Source organism: Acomys russatus, chromosome X, assembly GCF_903995435.1.
Source record: "Acomys russatus chromosome X, mAcoRus1.1, whole genome shotgun sequence".
Lineage (NCBI taxonomy): Eukaryota > Metazoa > Chordata > Mammalia > Rodentia > Muridae > Acomys > Acomys russatus.
In genome coordinates this window covers 102,550,054-102,568,049 of record NC_067169.1, presented here as the reverse complement: position 1 = coordinate 102,568,049, position 17,996 = coordinate 102,550,054, and the positions used below count along the sequence as shown (strand labels likewise).

Sequence of the window (17,996 nt, the reverse complement as noted above, 5' to 3'; positions counted from 1 at the left end):
ATGGGGCCTCACTTGAGGTGCACAGACTCCTTTTGACTGTGATGCAAACATTATCCTGGAGGTGGGTTTCTAGTGGGATGTGGGTTCCCTAACATTCAGGATTGCTCCTCATGTCAAATGTGGATACTAACAGGGAGTAGGAAGCAGGACCCGTTGAACATGGACATTTTCACTCCTGAAATACTCACAGTGCTTACTTTGCTATTGTGATTTTCTCACATCAGTGGGAGGCCATGTCTATAGTCCATAAAAGCATGTAACTAAACATGATCTGAGACAAGGGAATATGGATGGTTCCACCAAGTGTGGATCCACAAGAAGGCCAATGTTACAGTGACACATAGACATTATTGTAGTAGAAATGCACACACGCATGTAACAATCACATGGAGACAGTGAACGTCGGTTGAGGACACCCATGGAGTCACTAGCCTCATCCAGGCTTTCTTCAACGTGATAGCATGAATGGAGCAAGAGTGCAAAGTAGTGACATGGCGAGAGGGTGGATCCAAAGTGCATTATACAAAGGACTACAGACAAGTCTGAGCTATAGCGAGTAGTGCTTGTCAGCCTAGAATGGGAATGCCTCCCAATCTAGGCCTAGGGTATTAAAGATAATCATGATGACTGGGAAGCAGGGCAGAAAATGTACCCTTAGGTAAAGGAGCGTAAATGCGGACCTCTTTGCTTTACAAAGAGTAAACACAAAACCACCAAAATATGGTAACTTTGGCTTGGCAATATATGTCTGAAAGGATTTTGCTGTGTAGAACATGGCAAGGAGGGTTAGGGAACTCTTCCCTTTGTATTATGAACAGATCCTGCAATAGACTCTTTCTGTGACACGACTCCTCAGCTCAGTCTGAAATATTCAGAGCCCAAGATCTTCCTCCTCTAGAATCTCAGATAGGAAACCACTTATTCTTCCTCGCTCCCGAGCAGGAAGCCCAGAAGGAACTGGATGGCACGCTGGCGGTCACTTGGAGTCTGTCTTGCCATGAGGTTTGGTGGAGGCCTCAGGAGAAGGCTGGTGAAGAGAGTAGCTACAGGGTGGAAGAAAGAAAAGGGGAAACCCATTGTCAGACATGACCTAAGCAAAACCTCAAGGTTCGGCATGCAGGGAACAAGGATAGTAGGAGAGATGTGACTGCCATGTTCCCGACCGTCAACTATGGTATACATTATGCACACTGCATAGAGTTTGTGCTTAGCAAGCACTCCACATAGACTTTCTCACGAAGTACCCTTACCGATCATGTTGGCACTGACATTGTTGTAGTCTGAGAATTTTAAGAGTTCACGAAGGAATGCCATCAAGTAGCGGAAAACATTTCTATGGCATCTTGGAAGCTGGGAAATTACCTGTTTTGTAGAGAGGAGTATGTAGTAAGGTAACCGGCTCAAAGGGAGTACAAATTTATAGCAGCCATAACAACAATTTGTAATCCAACTCGTATAGGCCCCATCTGTCTGTCGCTACCCTCTGTTACCTACTCATGAGCAGAATTCTACCTGCCGAATTATAACCGGAAGTGAGTATGGTTTGTTTTCTCTTTATTCAATGACTGGGCCATGCAGTCAGCAGTCACACCCACACAGTGCCTTACCAGAAGCAAAGTGTTCATCTATTCTTTCTCCTTTTCCCCTAACAGCAAAGGCACCTGTCAATGTCTTGGCAATGATGGGTACCTCTTACCAACCCCTCCTAATGTGATTCATAGCTAGTCACAGTCATTGTGAAGCAAACTCTTTGCAAGATTAAAAACACGTCAAGAAGGAAAGAAGGAGGTGGAGGAGGCGGCGTCGGCTCCCAACTGCCACCTGGTCTTCCTGCTAATGACAGCTAAAACTGCACTTACAATTAGCTTTGACAATCTCACTTCAGGGTGCAGGTATCTACCCATCTCATAAAGTTTTCTGTTAACAGAAACAGGCCAACTAGACAACATTCCAATATAATAGAAAACAATAATACCTAAATTCAAGGGTTTTAACTTTACTTAGTGTGTGTGTGTGTGTGTGTGTGTGTGTGTGTGTGTGTGTGTGAGAGAGAGAGAGAGAGAGAGAGAGAGAGAGAGAGAGAGAGAGAGAGAGAGATGTGGAGATCAGAGAACAACTAGTGGAGCTGTTTTTTTTTTTTTCCTTCCATCACTTGTGTTCTGGGGATCAAACTTAGGTCAGCAGGCTTGGTGGCAAGTACCTTTACCCACTGAGCCATCTCACTGGCTCCCTCAAGAATCATAACCTTTAACTAAGGTATCCTATTATGAATAATAGACTTAGGCCCATCCTATCATATAGCTTTGTAAAACTGATGATTTCCCTATGGAAGAACTCGCACTGAGCATATCCTCAGAACAATGAAACTCACCTGTCTGCAGATGCGAGGATCATGAGCAGAGTCAAGACATCGCTGATACAGCTCATAACAGATGACTGGCTCTGGCAGGGCTTCCAGGAAAATGAGCAGTGCTTCAGCCACAGAGTGGTTACTGCCAGCTGAATTACCTTGAGTCAAGGGAATGGGGACCCAGAGAAACACCAAACGGAGACCTGATTGGCTGCCTTCCTTGAGCCTCTACAGGGAATGCCTTTTCCTGTTCTCTTTCAGGACACACTCCTCTTGACTGGGTTTTGATAATGGTCCAGATACTCTACAGCTGAGCTGGTACAGAATTGACCACAGTCCTTTGAGAGGTTTCATTAGAGACTTGGAGAGCATAGCCTGCACAATGATGGGGTCCACTGGATGGGTTATAAATGGGTTGCCAGTGTCTTTCTCATTCTTTTTCCTGCCCTACTGGTAGCACATGGGTGAGAAGTTTAGCAGGAATGACTAATTGGCTGAAGGGAAATGGTACTGGTGCTATGGCTCCTATGTCCCATGCTTATTAGAAGTTGTTATTACCCTCCCCTTGATTCCTCTTAGTATGAGTTTGACACAAAGAGAGACTAAAAGTTCCTGCAATGTCTTGAGAAAACAAGGACAGTCAGTGACTATCTTATAACAAGTCAACAACAAAAATCAATGTAGAAACATGGGCACAAATGCCTGTGGGAAAGGTCTTTGGCCAAGTATCTGTCCAGCTTCCCCAGCCTCAGGCAGAAAGGATACGGATTGTTTCAGGAATGCTGGTATCCAGACAATCAATGATCTGCTGTAACTCCTCCTGCATCCCAGGGGTTTGGAACAAGTCCTCCTATCAAAGAAGTACAAATGAAGGGAGCAAGGCAAGATATCCATCCCTTTAAGGTCTGAAGCTTTTCCAGAAACCGGGGGAGCAACAGGAAGACAAATGGAGGGCGGTGCATACATTAATGATTAGGGATAGAAGTTTGGATGCAGCATTGCTTTCCTTTAGCATTTCTGTCATTCACGTGAAATCTTATTGCAAGCAAGAAAATGAGCTGTCAGAAAATGATATTTCAGCCTCTACGTGATAAAGCAAGGGACTAGATAGCCAGATCAGGAAGCCAGGTAGTCCACAGAGCCTCTAGAAAACAAGCAGAGTGTACCCTGTATGAGCACACCCATAGACAAATGAGGACAGAACTGGATGCCGGGAAAGGAGTAAATGGTACATTCATAATACAATTGGTTTCCGAGTTATATTGGTCTCAGTAGGTCTGAGAATGCTACCCTTCAATTTGGCCAAAGGAAGTTCTTTTCTTAAGTGAAGGAATTGGGAGTGGCTAGTGTTTTGGTACAGGATTTAAAAGAAAACTCTGTGCCATGTTAAAGAAATGGGCTTAAAGTTTATTTCAATTTTAACATTTGCAATTGAATACAGGGCAGCTAAAACAGGCAACAGACTGGAGTACTCAGTCGTCCAGGACAAAGAGTATAAAAAAGCCATAGAACTCTCAGTTCTTGTCTTAGCCCTGCCATCAGACTCAGAGTGCGGTCTCAGGTAGGGGCTTCGCTGGTATGCTTTGGAGGTCGGACAGCGTAGCCACATGGAGGCTGGTTGGGAAGGTTAAATGGCCTACGCTGTTGCGAAGTATTATAGTTTCCTATAAGCTCCACACATTCTGCAGTTGTAGGGAAGGTTTTCTCACTTACCTGGTGACATGCATATTTGAATAAGTGATCTACTAGAAGCCAGATCTCCTTGGGGACTTGAAGGGGTCTCTCACTGGCATCTTCATCCAATGGGACCATCTGCAGAAGGGATTTCTCCTAACAGATGAGAAAGGATGAGAATCAAAGGGGCCTCTGAATTAAGAGTTAAATCTCTTTCAAAACCTTCTGAAGCAGGTACAATTGATCTTTGTCTCTTAAGCTTTCACTTTTTCTTCTCACAACATACATGCATGTTCAGGAGGTACTCAGTAATGATTCCAGTAGTTAAAACAATCTCCTCCCCAAAATGTTTCATTCAGTCAGTAAGCGTTTCATTTGTGCTTATGATGTGCATCCTGTGGCTGCATTCCACATTCTGGAGTGAGAACTAGCTTGGCAAGGATCTAATGCAGTCACAGTAGAGTCTATGCATGGCCGGTAGCTGGACTATGAAATCACAATTGCTAGTACACTACCCCGAGGGACTGTAAACTTAGGCTTCAGTTTGTTCTACACTAATTCTTCCTGCAAGCCTCATCACAAATACTAATGGGAGTTCTCATTGCTGTTTTTCTTTTTTAACTGAATTGCTTCAGTTCTCAGGAACTAAAGACAGCTCTGTACATTACATGTACATATATGGATACCTAGGCTTGATCAATTTTCTAATCATAAGCCCCAGGATCTAAAAGTAATACTTGGAATATAGCAACTGAAGAGCTAGAATACCATGAACACTCTAGGGCCTACTTCTAGAAGCTTTTATTTATACTAATAGCTCAGCAAGGGTTTTTAGGGACTATTATTTGTCTTACCTACCTTTCTATTGTTAGAGTCTCCTGAAAGAATATAAGACAAAAATCCAGAAGTGACACACATCAGACAAATAAAAATTCAAAGTGTGAAAAAAAACCTCAATTTTCTCCCAACACTAGGAAAAAAATCTGTTACTTTATCTTAGATTTATAGATTCAAATATAAAGTATATGAAAAAATATATCTAAACTATGTTAAAGGGCATTGGAAGGCAGCCTTCAGAAGAACCCCAATGGAGAAGCCATGTTCAGTTTTTAGCATCCTTGTCCTTTTGTCACTGCTAAGACATATATTATATATTGTTAACTTTCAGAGATTCTTCCCTGACATTGTTTTAACTATAATCCCTAGCCATGTAGCTTTAAGGGAAATAAAAAATATATGCTCACTATGCTCAGAGACAGCATACACTACAGTAGCACTCAGGTCTCTTCCTAATAAGCACTGATGAACTTTCTAAGCTGTCGTACCCTTCTCAGGGAATAAAGAGAAGGGGGTAGTGATTGTTGGTTGCCATTTCAAATCTCTATATCTATTTTCATATTTATTTCCTTTCTTCCCCTCAGATCCTATTCTATTACTATTCTATATAGTTTCTGTAACTTTTATTGGTGGCTCACCCACTGACTTCATTCTGGCTGTATGTATTACATGCAGGCATTCACCTGATATCTGAGCCCAAACACAATGCAATCTGTCACCTTGCTGGACGAAACAGAACACATGTACAGACTCTTTTGCCGATGCCTCCAAACTTACATATATAAATTATTCATCATTGATTCATATACTTTCAAAAGTCTGACATCCAACTGAAGGTTCTTCCTGTACAGAGGCATTAAGACAACATAGGGCACTATCTAAGCTGAATAGACAGAACAGAGACAGCCCTTAACAGAGAAGAGCTAAGAAGCAAAGACATCTCAAGCCTTAGTGGTTTAAAAGGTTAATAAATGTCAGTAGGTTATATACAGCATCTACTATCACTTCCAAATTCATATGTGATAATAGGAAATGTCACACTTGTGGCTCTGAACTCTAGAAAAAATACAGTAAAAAAATGGGGGAAAGACTATTTACCAAAAAAAAGTTCCATATATTACTGTGAATTCTTCTGTTCAAAGAGGGAACCAAGGCACTCTGCCTTCTATCAACCGGACAGTCTTTGCCTTATAAGCCTACACTTTGTAATCTTAATGCTAATGGTTAAAGCTGCTCCACCTTCAAAGTGCATTCAACTCCACCCAATGGAGAGGTCCCTCAAACACTATGAAAGTGCTGTGGAATGTCGGTGCAGCTCCTGCCTCTGCATTTGGCAGGCCTGAGTGGAGCCTGGCCTCTCCAGTTGAGGACGGAAAAGGCCGTGAGGCACTGCAGAAGGGTCATACCACTGGACAGTGAGGAAACAGGAGCTACACCTTAAACTCTGGTACTCAGGGGCACTGGGACTTTTTATAGCATTTTCTATCTTTCTGGGCTTTGAGCCTTGCCTGTTAGAACACAGAAAATATCTTTCTCTGTCTAAAACCAGACAGCTGGATTAGAAAATTTAGGATTTTCCTTAGCTCCATTCTACTCTTTGTTCTGCTTCTTGGCAATATCTGGGTAACTAACCACTATTATCAAGAACCTCAAATCACTTCTTTGTTGTGTGTGTGACCCATGTGTATGTATGTGTAAGCAGGCCAGGGGTTGACACCAAGTGTCTCTCTTAAGCCTGTCTCCATCTCTCTCTCTCTCTCTTTGACAGGTGCTCTCATTGAACACGGAAGATAAATGATCCTGTTAGACTGGCTGGCAAGGGAGCGCCAGGGACCTACCTATTACCTGTTCCCCAGCACTGGGATTACAGATGTGTGTCACTACACTTAGCTTTTCTGTTTACACTAGTGTTGAAAATCTGAACTTAGAACCTCATGGTTATATGGCAAATTCTTTATTAACTGGGCCCTCTTCCAGCTTCCAAATCCAAATCACTCTTTTTTTTTTTTTTAATTTTTGTTTTTTGTTTTCAAGACGGGGTTTCTCTATGTAGCCTTGGCTGTTCTGGACTTGCTTTTGTAGACTAGGCTGGCCTCAAACCCACAGAGATCTGCCTGCCTCTGCCTCCCTGAGAGCTGGGATTAAAGGTGTGTGCCACCACACTCGGCTTCCAAATCACTCTTCATGCAACAGGAATAGCGTTTTTTTGGGTTTTACTATAATTGATTGGAAGCAGGGGCACCCAAATAGTACCCCCCAATGCATGAGTTTTCAGATAAGATATTCAGAGCAAATCAGGGCTAGAAATGCAGCTTCAGGGTATCACACTTGTCTGGAAATCTAAAAATTCAAATGTGGCTCAATGGTAGTATATTTGTCTAGCATGTGTATGGAAACATGTTTCATCCCTTGCGAGACACTTGAGTGGGCACACACATGCACATGTGCATACACATATAGTGGTGGCTCGGGTTGTAGCTCAGTTGGTAGAATGCTTATCTATCATCTATCACAAGGCCTAAGTTTGATTCCTAGGATGGAATAAAACCAGGAGTGCTGTAATCTCAGCACTGGGGAAGTGGAGGCTGGAGGATCAAAAAATTAGGGTCACTCTTTGCTATACAGCGAGTTTGAGGCCAGCCTGTAACACATGAGACCCTGTCTCAAAGGAAAGTACCCTTGAGTCTTCTTTCTTTTACATACAGAGTACCAACAGGGTATATAAGCATCATTCCTAGCAGTTCGTTGGGCGCTAATAGGGAATTCTCACCGGGTCAGAGGCCTCTGGTATGAGAATGCCTAGGGACAAGTTCCAGGGACCACAGTTAAGTGTTAATCAAGCACAAAGAAACCTTCATTACCACCAATGGATTGAATTACCTTTTCTAGGAAGCTGTCTTCTTCCTGAGAGCAGAGTGGGAGAAAAGTCATTGGCAGATAGACAATGATTAGAGTTAATTCACAGAATTAGAATTAGATTTTGCACAGCATTAGATTTTGCTAGCTTGCATATAGACATACAGGTTTTAAAAAGTTCTCAATCCTTCAAACTATGAACACTGAAAACAGAACATATTCTCCATATGTGAAGCTCTTTGTCACACATAGTGTATAATTATACAGTTTGCTGAGATTATTACTAAAGAAATATCCTTCTATAGGACTCAGCCAAGCCTGGTACTGTGCCTTCCTGGGCAGTTCTTACCTCATCCTAATGTTGCCTCCATGGAAGAACTTGGCTGTGGGCCTGAGAGCGGATACTCAAAAGCAGAGGATTCCTCTTTTCTAGTTCTATGTTCACCAATATGTTCCATAGCCTCCTTTCTATTTCTGTTCTCATCCCAGCTGGCCTCCCCAATCTCCAAGAGCCTCTACCAGCTCTTTCTCTCTCCCTGTACCCACTCATCTCTACACATTTGAAGACACTCCACATTTGAAGACTGATTGAAATGTAAATGGACTTTATCTCAGAGGTTTGTGGATCTGGGTATCCATCAGTTCCTCTATTTTCCTATAAAAGACAAAGGAGAAACGGGAAATAGTACTTTCTATTTTCCCTGTTATTTCTGTAGTCATTACAACCCAGTGAGAGTGAGAGCTGCAGCAATGATCACCACCACCTGAGGAATGTCTACCATGGACCAGCAGCAGGTTTATAGACAATGTCACTTTATCTGCACATCAGTGTGAAGCATTAGTCCCATTTTACAGATGAAGAAACTGAGGCTTTGAGAGGTTAAATTATTTGCCCAAGGTTGCACATGATAATAAGTGACAGAATCAGAATTGGAACCCAAGTCTGACTAACCCCATTTGTTATCACCATACTCTCTTAGACAACTCAGAAAGAACAGCATTTAAGTACTTGTTAGATAGAAAGGCAGGGGAAAGCTGCGAGAGTCCTTCTATCATCAGCTAAGGATAGTGAGAAATGCTATTCACAAGGCAGCACGATTAATGCAAAGAGTATAGGGATTGATGTTAGACAGGTCTCAATACAAATCTTCCTTCTGCCTCCAACTGACTTGCTAGAGAGGTCACAATTTACCCAACTTCATATTGCCCCAGTGTCTTCATCTCTGAAGCACATAAAATACTGTCCTTATAGGGACAGTGAAGCAATCTAAAGCCCAGAGGAGGTGAGGGTAAGAGACTCTTAACTGGGTTCTTACCAATCTGATGAGTGACAACTGATAAATCAAGTATAAATCACATCTCAGGAGAAACCTAGCTCTCCCTGTCAGAGACGCAAGGGTGCCTGGAGTGGAAGTGAATATTACATTTTAATGGGTAATCCTTAACCTACTCCCCCCCCCCCCCCCGAGCTCTTGTTACATGACAATTAAGGGTTTTAGTATTGTTAATACAATACGGATTAAACATGATTTCCCGAGTTTACCTACACCTAAATACCATGCGAAATAAAGTAGTCAGAGTCTTAGGAATTGTTCTTTTAAGGTACATATTGTTTTATCATTATGATATTTCTAAACAGAAAGTTAATTCTGAGTGCCAACAATCTAAACCAGCAAAACTTTGTGCTAAAACATTTTAACATTTTATTACAGTTAGAAACACTTGTTAACAAATCTGACAGACTTGACACCCGTTCTCTGAAGAATACATAACACATGACATAACAAGCAAAACCAAGCAGGGATTTTGTGTGCTATCATGTCAATCCAGGGTCTGGAAGAAGTCTCCTTTGAGTGGTAAGCATCTACCAGTACAAAGGGCTATGCTAAACACCTTCTGAGGAGGGCAGTGACAATGGAAAAGATGTAGTTGGTCCCTGACCCTGGTTTCCAATTGAGTCTGATTGTCCTTAGTCTTAGAACTTTTTTTTTTTTTTTTTTTTTTTTTTAGTCTTAGAACTTATAACTTGATATTCTTACATTAAAAAATCCAAATACATGGCTACTAGTCCTTAAAAAACACAGGTGGTGTTTCCAGTTGGTATTAGGACCTGGTGCTGTATGCATGCCGGGCAAACTTTCTACTACTGAGCCACATCTAAGCCCTTAATCCATAGGATTTTGGGGATGAGATAGTAGTGCTGGGTGCAGAGATGCAGGCCTGTTATGACAGCTACTCAAGAGGTTCATACGAACACAGGAAGTTTGGGACCAGTCTAGACAACATAGCAAGAGCCATGCTCTAAGAAAAGATAGAAGAGGCATAAAGAAACAAATGCACAGGAAAGTAAATGATGAGGTGACTAAGAACAACTTACTCATTTTGTTTGTGGGAAGCGTTAGCTAACTAAAGAATGTTGAGAAAGATGGTGAGAAACAAAATGTGACACTGACTGACAACTTAATGCATCTGGATTGTCTGGAGCAGGCATTGGGGAGCCACTCACTGCCTTTGAGCAGGGAAAAAAAATCACCCCACCAGAGTAGTAGTACAGAAAATTTAATCTGGCATACCTCAATGGGAGAAAATGAAGTACAAAAACCAAGGGAAATATTAAATGGCTATCAACATACATCAAGCGGGAGAAAAGAAAGACATGGGGGCCCATGAAAGAGCCAAGCAGGTAATAGTGTTTGCCACCATGTTTGATGACTTAGGTTAAATCTCTGGAACTCACTTGGTGGAAGAAAAGAACCACCCTCACAACATTGTCCTTTGACCTCCACAAGTGTGCTTTGGTATGCATGTACAAGCTAACTCAGTGAATCAATTTATGTACCAATATGAGGCTTAGGAGATGATGGCTCACTTGATGGAAGTGCATGTATAGAGACCCAATGTCTATATCCCACAAGGTTGGAGAGAACCAATTCCCAAGAGTTGTCCTGACCAACACACGTGCTTTGAGGTACATGCATGTCTGTCTGAGTGTACACACAGATTCATTTTTTAAAAACTAGACTGGGAAAAATGTATTTTAAATTAGTGGCCAGGCAGTATTTCTTAGTAGTAGAATGCTTATCTGGCATAAATGAGGCCTAGGGTTCCACCTTCAATACCATTAACATGAGGAAAGGAAAAAAAGAGAAAATGCTAAAAGACGACTCAAAAGGACTGGTACAATGCTGGTGGAGAGACAGCAATTTACATGAAGAGTTTATTCCTTTGGTGGCTGGGATGATGGTTGAGTGGTTAAATCACTTGCCACACATGTGTGATGGAGTTTGTACCCCAGAACCCACAAAAATGCTGAGTGGGTGTGGTGGCCCACCTGTAATTCTAGCCTTGGGAAGATATGAGATCCTCAGAGTGAGCTGGCTAGCTAGGAACACTTAGCCATATCATTGAGATCTGGGTTTTACTGAGAGGCTCCGCCTTAATGAATAAGGAGGGAGACAGAGGAGGGTGATTCCCAACATCAAGCTAGGGGATTTACATGCATGTACATGTACATGTGTGCACGCCCACTTCTATACAGAAATATGCATCTATATGTACACACACACACACACACACACACACACACACACACACACACACACACACACACACACACACCACACCACACATTTGAAAGTGGAAAAAGGAAAAAAAATAGAGTGAGTTTTCTTCTCTGGATGTAGGCATAAGGAAACAAATGTAAATTACACTTTATCGTAAATTATACTTAATCCAACACTAGTGTGAATTTTGGAGCTAGAAACATCAGCTAGCCTCCACTAATAAAAGGTTCCTCATCCCTTAGTTCAATAAGCTTGAAAGAGTAAAGGCTGTTTATCTCATTCAAAACAGGAAACTACTTTAGGATTTCTTCCCTGGAGTGACATGACACATAATAAGTGTAATGCAAATCATTTCTTAGCCCAACATTTCATAACCCTATGAAGAACATTCCCAGTCAGGGATGTAGATACAGCAATATAAAAAGAGTTTGTGATCAGTGGAAGATCCGGTGGACAGTACTGGGGATTAAACCCAGGTCCTGGGGTATGGCATAGAAGTGCTCCACCACTGAGCTGCACCTCCAGCTCCCCTGCCCACGGTTAACTTTTTACAGGTAGACAATGCTTGTTAAATTTCCTAAGCTACCCTTGATCCTGTGTTCCCCCTGCTTTCAGTCTTCCAAGCAGAAGGTTCAAATTTAAGGTCAACTAAGTGGAAATTGAAGTTCTCAGAAGAAATAGTTCATATAAAATATAGAGAAGAAACAACTCATACAAGTAACAGGATAAGAAGGGAGTGATCAGATCAGTGAGAGAAAGTAAACGTGTGGAGTGAAGAGATCCCTGGTATTAAATGAATCACCAAGTTGTTTTCTCAGACTTTATATCCCTCTCTGCATTGGCATGTTCTCCATCTTTCATCTTTTACATGTTTGTTCTTGCAACCGAAATCCTTAACGAGTTCTGGCACTTTAAGCCTGGTCTCTTCTCCATTAGCTCATTCTCTATGTAGTACTAGAGAGTTCCTTCTAATATGCCAATTGACAACATTGTATTAGTCCTCAAGGTCTCCTGAAAGTTCTAGATAATCTCTGGCTTATGCATAAATTCATCCCTTGATTTCAAGACCGTTGCCTGCCTCTACCCGGCAGAAGCACTTTCACTTATTATAATCTGACCCTTCACCTGTTCCAGAGGAATCTTCTAATTTCCCCCTCGTGGTTTTCCCACTCGTGGTCATTTTTCTGTGACTTTGCACCCTTTAGTCAAGGGGTTTCTTACATCTGGAAGAGCCTACTCATTCAATCCCTAAGTATGTGTTTGTTTCTTAAGTACTCCGATTTGACTGGAAACATGTCTATGGTCAACCCCAAATCACTTCTCTAATCAACTTTATTCATATATACTGAACTCTTTTCTAGATCATGTTAATGTTACAAGCATCAGATATCCATTAAGGTAAAAATGGGCTGATTCTGAGATTGATTTTACTGGAGGATCGATAAGCTTTTATAGCACACAAGGGCTTGAGTAACTGCGGGAGAGGAATCTATTGTGATTTACAATCGCTACAACATTCACTTTAAGTAATTTCCCCAAATGTTGACTTAACCAAACATAGTGAACATTTGCAAACAAAGATTATTAATCATCAGATTATCTTGAATGAAACTTTGTAGTAACCAGGACTTAGAATTTAGCTATCCTGTGCATGCGAGTATACCTTTATGACCACTACATTACAGGTCATACATAATCCTCACACTACTTTATAGCCAGTATGTAATAAACACTAATTATCACTTGCAAGTTAACATGTTAGTTAATAAATCAGAAAAAATGTTCTGAAAAAGAATAAAAAATAGTCACAATAGCAAACACTTCACATCTGTTCACTCTTAACGTAAGTCCAACTATGCTAGGAGTTGTAGAGTCTCTGTTATTGAAAACAGTTGGAAGAACAAAAAGATTCATGCCCATTATCTCATTTCGCATTCGGCAGGAAGCAAGTGTAACATAAGAAGCTTTCTGGAAACAGTGTGTGGACACACAGCACATGCACGGAACTCATTACTGGCTCCACTGTGAATTTACAGCACACAATACAATAGCGGACATGTACCAGTATTAATGGTACTGTCTCAAGGGGGTTGAAATATCTTGTTAAATACTGGAAAAACCATGAGACCTCGAGAAGTATTTCAGAGTTGAAACAAGTGGAAAGGTGCTCAGAAAGGGGAAGTACTACCTCACAACAACATGCATAACTTCTTCCTCACTGATGAGGCAGTAATTTAATAACATGGAAATGCAATAAGCCATGGAAAGAATGAAAGCCCTAAAGCCTACAAAAGTAGAACTTCCAAAAAGAACAAATGATGATTATGCATGTATAATTTAATAAAAAGTTATTCTGTGATTACAAATCACCAAGGTTCTATTTCTTTAACCCTGAGTCAATTATGGCCTAGAAGAGGTAAGAGGACCCTCCACAGAGCCACTGATCCCTCTGATGATTTTACCTACTATATATTTATGGACAAATGTGGTCTAATTGTGTGATAATATTATTTTATCTATAGTAAGACCTTCTTTTTAAAGCTGGTTGAGCCTCCTAGTCACTCTCAGAATATGGAATACTATGGCCGGGGTACTATAATACTTTGATTTGTGTAAAAATAAGCCAGGGTCCAGTTTATAGGAAATCAAAGGTGAAGAGAGGGTATACAAGGATAAGTTAAAAAAAAAAACAAGAAGAAATGCCAAATTTAGGAAATAATAGACCCTTGCCTGAACAACTAAACTAGACTCTTAAAAGCAAATGACATTAAAGAAAAACACTGACGACTGTTTTACTATGAAAGACACTGTAGAGATGTTACCATATATATGTGTATGTACACACACACACATGCACGCACACACTCACTATACTGTACAAACCAAGATTTCATTTTGTTTTTTAAAAAGCTATAAAAGAAATTACTAGAACTACAAAAATATGAATATATATAGATGGTATTGGGGATTACTGTTAGTGTTCTGAAGTGCAGTTATGTGTTGAGTGGATGTAAAGGTTTGTCCTTTTCCTTCAGAGATGAAGGCTAAAGTGCTTGTGTTGAGCTGATTAGTACCACTTAATTTTAAATGGTACACAAAAATGTGTGTGTGTGTGTGTGTGTGTGTGTGTGTGTGTGTGTGTGTGTGTGTTTGCGTAGGGCATGTGAAAGTTTACTGGATTATTTTGGTTTTTCCCTATACATTTGGCATTTTTCATAAAAACCAGGAACTGGGCTAGAGATGGCTCAGCAGTTAAGAGCACTTGCTCTTGCAGAGGACCTGGGTGTGAGTTCCATTATCCATACAGTGGCTCACAACCACCTATAACTCCAGTTTCAGGGGAATCCAATGCCCTCTTCTGGCCTCTGTGGGTTGGCATGGCATGTACATGGTCTATAGACACAGGCAAAACACCCATATATTTATAAACTGTTTTTTAAAAAATTAAAAATAATAATCAAATAAAAAGCAGGAACAAAGGAAGCTAGAAAATAGTGTTTGGGATAAAGTAGAGAAAAATCATGCAGAATGTATTCTAAAAAGTAAAAAAAAATTTGAAAAATAAAGTTAGGCAGGGTGGTACACACTTTTAATCTCAGCATTCAGGGAGGCAGAGGCAAGTGGATCTCTGAATTTGAGGCCAACCTGGTCTACAAAGTGAGTCCAGGACAGCCAAGGCTACACAGAGAAACTCTGTCTTGACCCTCCCCTCCCCCACTAAAACAAAAACAAACAAACAAACAAACAAACAAACAAAAACCAAGGGGGCTGGAGAGATGGCTCAGAGGTTACGAGCATCGGCTGCTCTTCCAAAGGTCTCAAGTTCAATCCCCAGCAACCACATGGTGGCTCACAACCATCTGTAATGAGATCTAGTGCCTTCTTGTGGCAGACAGGTGCACATTTGTGCAAAATGCTGTATAAATAATAAATAAATGTTAAAGAAAAAACAAACTGAAAAATATGGTGCTGTAGGCCCCATACCCAGCAGGAGACGGCCAACACAAAATGAACCCAATGGTAATTTAGCAGGCTTTTGGCTCACATTGCTTTGTTTGAGCATTTTAAAAGTCTTACTGGTCTTTTGCCTGTATATTATTATGATTTCCCATCTTATCTTTTTATGGTTTTTGTTTATGTGTGTGTGTGTGTTTTCTTACCTTTTTTTCCTTTAAAAAATTCTAAGTTTGCTTTTGTTTGCCTGTTTGCTTTCTAAAGATAGAGAGAGTGAAAGGGTGTGGAGTTGGGCGGGTGGTGTGGGAAGGAGCTGGGGGAGTTGGAGGAGGGGAATCATAATCAGCCTATAGTGTAGATTCTTTTTTCAATAAAAAAGGGAATATGGTGGTAGATGAAAAACAATTATGAAGAAAGGCAGACTGACAGGATATGAATTTCTGTAGAAAAGGGTTTTCTTTCAAACATAGGTAAAACCTTTCATCATGAGAGAGCTCTGAGGAAACAAATAAAATTCCAGTGCTGTAATTTGCTCTCTGAGTCACAGGTGCAACAATTCCATGGCAACAGCACAAATCACTCTCAGTCAAGCCAGCAGGCTGCTGTTGTTCTAATCCTTCCTGCTGGACAATACAATCACTAGCTGTGCCTAAGCACCAATGTGATTTTATATACAAATGGTAACATTTGGCTCTTCACTTCATTATATCTGGTTAAAAAAATAATAAGCTAAGACTAAACTTGTAGTGCTAACCTGTACACAAATCCAACAATGGTTTTATGTAGCAGAAAAAATTTAATAGGATAAACTTGCTATTAAGTCATGTTTTTACTGAAAATAATATGGGTTTTCTTCATAAGAATAGAGATATTATATAATAACTTGGCTTGGGAAAGGGAGAGAAAATAATTCTGCTTTCTTTTCTTTTCTCGAGTCACAGTAAATGAACAAGCCTCAGTATACATGGTCCCAGTTTGCATCTCAATTGGCAGAGTGCTGGCCTAGCATGCAGAAAGCCCTGGCTTTGGTCCTCACCGCTGCATACACCAGATATGCTGGAGTATACCTATGATCCCACACTGGGGAGGTAGAGATAGGAAGATCAGAAGTTTAAACTCACTTTCAGTTGAACAGGAAATTTAAGTCCAGCCTGGGTTACCAAAGCGGGGGGAAAAAGCTTCTGGAACACTAGTCAAATGTAGATTCATAGGTTCCATTTCCTAAGATTCTGTTACCAATGGTGAATGGGGGTAGGAACCACAACTTGTAGTGAGCACCCCTAGGGATGACGATACACGTTCTCACGCTTCCCTAATAGCCTGTGCTCTCATTAGCAGCACAGTTTGATTTGCTATACTGTAGAGAGGGACACTGGAGTGGAAGTCAGATCTGTGGGAGGTAGATCTGTCACTAACTTATCTGACTATGGGCAAGTGAATGCCTCTGGGCCTCAGTTTTTTTGTAAGCATAATACTGCATTGTGCACTGAACACATGCAGTGGACATGCCAATTTTGGTGAAAGTGTGAAAGCTTAGAAGCATGGTTGCTTGGGGAGGGGGCCTTTAATCTTATTTTGGAAGTATAATATATTATCTACTATAGTCCCATCAAGGGCAGCTGCACCTTAGGCTCTCCTCTTCCCTCCTTGGCTTAATTTAATCAAAGTAGTGCTAAGATAAAGTGACATTCTTCCGTATCATTTGTCTGTTCCCTGGACCCCAGAAGAAGAAGGAAGGCACAGAAATAATGGGGACAAAACGTGCAAATTAAATGTAAAGAAGGTTGAGGACAGTTCTCACCAAGTCTATGAGTTTGGTGACAGGAACTTCTCGGATAGGTCTTTTCATTCGACACAAAGCCTCTAACGAGGTACCAAAGCAACTCGGAAGGTAATTCCCACTGATGGTCAAGAAGTAATCTTTCCCGCGATCCAAATGAAGGACAAGAATATCTTCAATCTTATCTTCACCCGAGTTTAGGATGGTTACAGAGTCTTTGCTGACATACACATCAAGGGAAATGTCCACTGTCTCATCTGAAATGAAAGAGATGGTGCATTGTAGCACAGAGCCCCTCAGTGGAAAAGCAACTGTCCTCAAAACCAGAAAACAAAACCACCAGGCAACAACAGGAAGAGATGGAACACACAAAAGAGGTATCACCAATACTAAAGACAGTGAGGGTGAGAGACAAGTGGTTAGAGAACAGGAAATTCAGCCAAGGTGGTGGGAGTCTTGAGGAGTCGGTATGTAGCAAGCAGAGGCAATGGTAATGGGGAAACTCACTTGGCTCCAAGTAGCCCTCAAAAGGTTCAGCTCGAAGCCATGGCTTGCAGTATTGGCTGTCATTAAGTTTAGGGATGAAGGAAAAATGGCAGGGAACCTGTCCATTGTTGCTGATCTGGAACTTCTCCTTTTGCAGCTGCCGAAACTTCACATTCTCAAACATAAACTGGGGAATAACAAACAGACAGACCCAACCATGCATTCATAGTAGGGGGAGTAAGTTGGATTATTCATAGACAATACGAATCAAGACTAAGATCATTATTAATCAGATGTGTAATTACCACATGTATTCACAGACTGAGACAACGTCCTAGAGTTTACTTTCATACACTGTTTAGCTGACACTAGCAGAGAATGCATTAGGTAGCTCTGGACCCTGTTCAAGGCTACCCTGGTTGTTCCTAGTATCCTGAGATGAACATGATTATGGTCCAGGGTACTCATTCTGTGACTAAGCTCCGTTCCCTCAGAC

General features: G+C 41.1%; 1 protein-coding gene across 3 annotated transcripts in view; it reads right to left on the bottom strand.

The window, feature by feature from the left end:
* Nucleotides 1–822: 822 nt before the first annotated feature.
* Nucleotides 823–17,996, bottom strand: part of Ocrl (OCRL inositol polyphosphate-5-phosphatase) — a 56,513-nt gene continuing 39,339 nt past the window's right edge. For 2 of the 3 annotated variants that reach the window (XM_051142582.1, XM_051142583.1), the window contains exons 17-24: nucleotides 17,522–17,687; nucleotides 17,036–17,271; nucleotides 7,742–7,765; nucleotides 4,064–4,180; nucleotides 3,116–3,200; nucleotides 2,372–2,499; nucleotides 1,251–1,362; nucleotides 823–1,043 (exon numbers count right to left, since the gene is read on the bottom strand). In XM_051142582.1, coding sequence (XP_050998539.1) covers nucleotides 919–1,043; nucleotides 1,251–1,362; nucleotides 2,372–2,499; nucleotides 3,116–3,200; nucleotides 4,064–4,180; nucleotides 7,742–7,765; nucleotides 17,036–17,271; nucleotides 17,522–17,687 — 993 coding nt within the window. In that variant the 3' untranslated portion in view covers nucleotides 823–918. The remainder of the gene's footprint in view (nucleotides 1,044–1,250; nucleotides 1,363–2,371; nucleotides 2,500–3,115; nucleotides 3,201–4,063; nucleotides 4,181–7,741; nucleotides 7,766–17,035; nucleotides 17,272–17,521; nucleotides 17,688–17,996) is intronic. The other variant, XM_051142584.1, reaches the window with a different exon arrangement.